Source organism: Mus pahari, chromosome 21 (genome assembly GCF_900095145.1).
Source record: "Mus pahari chromosome 21, PAHARI_EIJ_v1.1, whole genome shotgun sequence".
Classification (NCBI taxonomy): Eukaryota; Metazoa; Chordata; class Mammalia; order Rodentia; family Muridae; genus Mus; species Mus pahari.
Window position 1 is genome coordinate 21,093,746 of NC_034610.1, and position 6,200 is coordinate 21,099,945.

Here is a 6,200-nt window from a genome sequence, read left to right on the forward strand (position 1 = left end):
ATTCGTGTGGAGGGCGACCAGAGACCCAGAAACCCTCTCAACAGCATCTGCGACCAGACATGTGTGGTCTGCCTTCAGTGTACTGGCCGAGGGTTCGGTGATGGCTGTGGTTGTTGAGCGCGCTCAGGGCTGTTTCCCATGGCACCTTTCGGGACGAGCAGTAGTCGTTGCCCCATTGGGCATCCTCCGCGACTACGTTTCTTTTCAGCGGCGCTCCTGGTACACGCCCCGCCTTCACCACCGCAAGCTGGTGCTCGCTTGGCTCCTGAGTACGCCGCAGCCCCGCCTTTCGCTCAAGACCCTGCCCCTTACTCCTCTCGTCCTCTGCCTCCCACCCCGCCCCATGCTAGAAGCTCCGCCCCACACCGTGGTTCTGCCTCTACACCGAGACCCAGCCTCCGCAGCAGTCCCGCCCCACACCACGGCCCCGCCCCCGCACTTCCGGGCGGCGCCGGCGGGGGCGCTCGGGCCTGGGCTTCAGGGCTCTGGGCTCAGGCTCCCGGCTCAGGGAAGCGCTTGCGGCCGTTGCGGCCGCCGCCGCCGCCGCCGCCGCAGGAGCCTGCTGGGGTCGGGCTGGAGCCTGCTTCCAGAGAGGGCTGGTGAGAGTGAACAGCCGGGTTTGGCGGCGCTCTGCGGCCTGCCTTGCGCCGCCTCCGGGCCACGGGTCGCCGAGCCGCCGCCGCCGCCGCGATGGGGGCCCCCCAGGGCCGCGCCCCCGCCGTGGCCCGCCCGCTGAGCCGCCGCTGAGCGCATGGGCCTCGCCCGGCCGGGAGCCAGGCCCCGGGCCGCGCCTCCACAGCCGCCGCGCGCTGGTGAGTAGTGGGAGCCGACGGGCGCGCTCCTGTGGCGCGGAGGCCTGCTGCCCGGGGCTGCGGGAGTAGGCCGCGCTAGGCCGGCGTACGCGGACCCGGAAGAGAGGGGCGCGCGGGTTGCGGGCGGGAGGCGTGTCGGAGCGCGGCCCCTGATGTGCGAGGTTGTGCCCGGCGCAGGGAGAGCTGAGATCCAAGGGGACGCTGAGCAGAAGAGATGGCAGGCTCCTCAGTCTGAGTAGAGGCGTGGGGACTGCATGGTATGCTAGACATATGGGGAGAAGGGCTTTGGAGGGCCGATGTGCCAGGGACCGGACGATAGTAGGGCATGGGGAAAGCAAGGCCTGTTTGAACAGGACCAGGGAGTAAGGAAAAGCAAGGATTCTAAGATTGATGTACAGTCGGGTGTGTGTCTGCTGAGTGTGGTGTACTGTTGATGGGTCTGGGACACATTTAGGATGTGGGCGAGTGGGAGCTGACGAGCTGCTGGTGCTGGACTATGTGTGTGTCTTCCTTTGCGCCATCCCCTAACCCCTATGAAAAAGTAAAGAAAAAGTAGGGACGAGTAAGAACAATCCAAGGAGGGCACTCTATGGTGTGGTTTGGCTTGCCAGATAACCACTTGTCCTGGTGTTCATTGCCTTACTTAACGCTCCCCCCAAACAAAACAAATTTACCCAAAACCAAAACCCAGAGCGAACATTTTTAGTTGGGCATAAGGCTTTTTTTCGACTCATCTGAAGATAACTTGTAAAGAGTTCTCAATGACTGTGTACTCCTCCCTTGTAAACGCATTCCTTTGCTCACAGCCGATTTTGGAGAACATGGAGTCTGACTTTACCTGAGAGAGGTAATATAGCTGGTTTCCGTTTTAGAGCCCACTTCAGGGCCGAGAAAGTATAGGAAGCACAGAGATTTTGTTTGATTTTTCAGCAGTATTGACTTGTCCTACATCTTTCAGAGAAACACCGTTACGACTTTATGTGATGGGGGACTGCACTAGATATGAAATGAGAGCCCCGACCTTTCAAGAATTTAATCAATGTTAGTATGCCAGTCATATTATTACTTCCACATTCAACCTAAATCATAAGCTTGGAAGCTATACTTGAATATAAGCAGTGTATACAAATACACCCAGGGCTGTGTATTTGACAGTGTCAAAGGACATTTTATATATGATGTCAGGCTTGTATATTACCTTTATGGGGTCACTTTATAAGTCTTGGTTGCAGATTTGAGGCTGGATTTGGTGCTGTGGGCTTTAGATTCTTACTGAATTATCATAGCTGCTTTATGTGTGGTATTTCTGTGTGCCTTAAGTGTTAGATGTTCTCTGTGGGAGCCCAGGGATTATTGGAAATTGGGCTGTTTCAGTGTTAGTAATTTTTGGGAATGTTTCGTGTTCAGGGACAGGTGGCCAGGAGTGCAGGCCCCTTTTTCCTGTGATGATATCCTAGATAAGAACATAGTAGACATGATGGGCTGGTGTGGTGTTTCAGGTGTCCAATGTGCTTACCACATGCAGACAGAACTACCAGAAAGTGACTGAGGTTAAAGAGAGGCATAGGAGGTCTGTGAGCAGCAGACCACAGTCATAGGGCCTATGACCTTAAGGAAAAGGCTGGTCCTGTGAGGCTGAGGTTAGAGCTTGCCTAAGAAGTCATTAGCTGCAGAAATGTCATCATTGTCACCCATCTTTTATTTGTACATGCCTCTTCCTTGTAGCCATTAGTAATCTAACCATCACCATTGTTAGCAGGTAAAGTGTATTGTGTGAGAATGAGCAAAAGATGGATTTCATGGAAGTCAGGGCTCAGCACTGTTGAATGGTAACCAAGGACAGCCATTCCCTTTTTGGTTGTTTTTGTTTTGTGACAGGGTCTCTTATACCTCAGGCTGCCCTCTAACTCTCATGAAGCCAAAAATAACCTTGAATTTCTCATCCTCTGCCTCTACCTCCATATAGAGCTGTGCATCATCACTCTCAGTTTCATGCAGTGCTGGGGATCCGGGCGTGGGATCCAGGCCTCAAGCTTGCTAGGCAGCACTCTACCATCTGAGCTGCATCCCCAGCCCCATGACCTTGAATTCTTCCATTTGTTTTATTTTTGAGACAAGGTTTCTCTCTATAGTCCTAGCTGTTCTGGAACTCTGGCTGCTCTGTAGATCAGGTTGGCCTTGAACTCAGAGAGATCCGTCTCCCTTTACATCCTGAGTGTTGGGACTACTCACCATCTGGCTGACCCAGAACTCTTGGTCAGGTCTTGAATTCTCCCTCATTTTTCCAGGTGCCAAGATTATAGATTTGTGCCAATACACTGGCTTTATTTATTTATTTATTTATTGAGACAGGCTCTCATTTTATAGCCCAGGGTAGCCTTGACTCAGGATGATTCTCTTCTTGCCTCAGCCTCCTGAGTTCTGAGATGACAGGTATGAACTACAATGCCTGTCTTTTGTTTTTCGGATTGATTTTGTTCCATTTATCTGACTGACATATGCCTCTCTCTAGCTCACTTCTAGCCGGGAACATTTGGGGCTGTGTTGCTATCTCCTTGCATATGTTGAGAGGCACTGCTGGAGAGCCTGTGGGATGTAGCAGAAAGGAACAAAGGTCATAGCAGAGGCCCTACCCAAACCTGAACAAATCTGGCCCCTTTTGCATACCCCGCACAGCAACAAGAATTATAGTTTTTAATCTCTTAAGAGTATAGGTGGTACGGTTTTCATTTGGTCGAGCTAAACCATATTTCCGGTATGCTTCTTTATCGAAAAAGCATACTTGTATTTGTAACTGATTTTTTTCTTTTCTGTACCTTTTCTGTCTTTCCAAAGTCACCATTTGCTATCAGAAGGGACTCTCCTTGTAAAAGAGAAGTTAGCAACCAAGTGCAGTGGCTTTTTGAATCTCTAAGGCTGTCTGTGTTGTCAATGTGTAGATGACTCTGAATGTGGACTGTGTCCTTCCATCACTGGTCCAAAGTGTGGAAGGTAGCCAGCCTATGATCACTTGATACTTGATGTCTTAGCTGTTGAGAGCTGGAAGGACATCTTGCTTTGTGGTTGCTCATGAGGCATGCCAAGTATGAAAAGTAATAGAATAGACAGAAAATACAGAGACTGTTAAACTTGTCATATGCCTGTCTACCTGAGGATCTGTGGTGCCTCTTTGTTTCTGAGTGTCACTAGGGCAAGTGAGGTGATTGTCTTCATGTATGAGGGACCAGCTCACTGATGCTGGTGAGTGGAGACAGAGGTACCCTGCCTTTTCTCTAGCGACATTTCTTTAGCCAGGATGGGTGGTCTCAGGCCTTACTATTGGAGGTGTCCCTTGAAGGAGAGATGTCCTCCGTGACTCAGGCTTTCACTTAGTGTGAGAGGCATTCTTGTAAAAGTTCCAGAAATTGCCTTAATGATAGAGCAAAATTTGTGGCCAAATATGTCTCTGCTGGATGTCTGCACTGAGTCTCTGCTCCAAGTGGGAGTGGGAGGGCATCCCTGCACATCTCAAGAGAACCTCTGGTGTTTCCATGGACCACCTTTCCTAATCCTTGTCCTCTTAATGGTTTTAACAGGAGAGATTGATTCCCTTGGGAGCTGTAAGTACTGAGGTATTAGGGTGCAGCGCTCATTGTTCACTGATGCAGAGTCCCAAAATGAATGTCCAGGAGCAGGGTTTCCCCTTGGACCTCGGAGCAAGTTTCACTGAAGATGCCCCCCGGCCCCCAGTGCCTGGAGAAGAGGGAGAACTGGTATCTACTGATTCGAGGCCTGTCAACCACAGTTTCTGCTCTGGGAAAGGTACCAGCATTAAGAGTGAGACCTCAACAGCCACCCCAAGACGTTCAGATCTGGATCTGGGATATGAGCCCGAGGGCAGTGCTTCCCCCACCCCACCATATTTGAGGTGGGCTGAGTCACTGCATTCCTTACTGGATGACCAAGATGGGATCAGCCTGTTCAGGACTTTCCTGAAGCAGGAGGGCTGTGCTGACCTGCTGGACTTCTGGTTTGCCTGCAGTGGCTTCAGGAAGCTTGAGCCCTGTGACTCAAATGAGGAAAAGAGGCTGAAGCTGGCAAGAGCCATCTACCGAAAGTACATCCTGGATAGCAATGGCATTGTGTCCAGACAAACCAAGCCAGCCACTAAGAGCTTCATAAAGGACTGTGTCATGAAGCAGCAGATCGATCCTGCCATGTTTGACCAGGCACAGACAGAAATCCAGTCCACCATGGAGGAGAATACCTACCCTTCCTTCCTTAAGTCTGACATTTATTTGGAGTACACAAGGACAGGCTCAGAGAGTCCGAAGGTCTGCAGTGACCAGAGCTCAGGGTCTGGAACAGGGAAGGGCATGTCTGGATACCTGCCCACTTTGAATGAAGATGAAGAATGGAAATGTGACCAAGATGCAGATGAGGATGATGGCCGAGACTCTCTCCCCCCCAGCAGGCTCACCCAGAAGCTGCTATTGGAGACTGCTGCCCCGAGGGCCCCCTCAAGTAGACGGTACAGCGAAGGCAGAGAGCTCAGGTGAGTTTGACACAGGGTGTCCATTTTCTATACACAGCTCAAGAGACCTGACAAAGGAGCAAGGGAAAGCTGTTGGTAACAGGTGGTCTTGTTTTTAACCCCAGCTGAAATTGCTGCTGCAGCTGCTGTTGAATTATGGTTTTAATTCTTCTTAGATACTTTCATACTTGCCTTTAGATTCCTTTTTGCATTTTATAGCATTGAGAATGCAACAGATAAGACTTGCCAGGTGTAATCCCACCTACTTGCGAAGCTGAGGCAGAAGAATGGAAAAATTGAGTGTCAGTCTGGGCAACTTGTAGAGATTCAAAATGAAAAGGTGTAGAGGCGTAGTAGAGTTTGCACAGCATGCAGGAAACTCTGAGTTCCCTCTTTTGTAACACATGTACTACTAAATATAGGGCTTTGTGAATTATAAACATATGGCTTGTGAATTATTAGAAACATGGGAATTCTTAGAAATTATAATGTTTAAACTTTACCAAGTGCTGGGATTAAAGGTGTACACCACCACTGCCTGGCAGAAGAATCTTAATAATGAGAGGGAAATACATTCAAATTCATAGAGAATTATAATTATTTTTATTTTATATTCAATTAATTTTTTATGTGTATGTATGTATGTGTATGTATGTGCACCATGTATGTGCCTGCTGCCCACAGACGTCAGAAGGGGCTGTCAGATCCTTTGAGACTGGAGTTAACAGATGGTTGTGAGCACTTGGAAGGCAGAGGCAGGCAGATTTCTGAGTTTGAGGCCAGCCTGGTCTACAAAGTGAGTTCCAGGACAGCCAGGGATATACAGAGAAACCCTATCTCGAAAAAAAACCAAAACAAAACAAAACAAAAAAAAA

At 49.8% G+C, this 6,200-nt stretch overlaps 1 protein-coding gene across 3 annotated transcripts in view; it reads left to right on the forward strand.

Moving 5' to 3' along the window:
• The first annotated feature begins 441 nt into the window (after positions 1–441).
• Positions 442–6,200, forward strand: part of Axin1 (axin 1) — a 60,513-nt gene continuing 54,754 nt past the window's right edge. For 2 of the 3 annotated variants that reach the window (XM_021221361.1, XM_021221363.2), the window contains exons 1-2: positions 442–812; positions 4,388–5,346. In XM_021221361.1, coding sequence (XP_021077020.1) covers positions 4,454–5,346 — 893 coding nt within the window. In that variant the 5' untranslated portion in view covers positions 442–812; positions 4,388–4,453. Of the gene's footprint in view, positions 813–1,835; positions 1,854–4,387; positions 5,347–6,200 lie in introns of those variants that run through there. The other variant, XM_029533045.1, reaches the window with a different exon arrangement.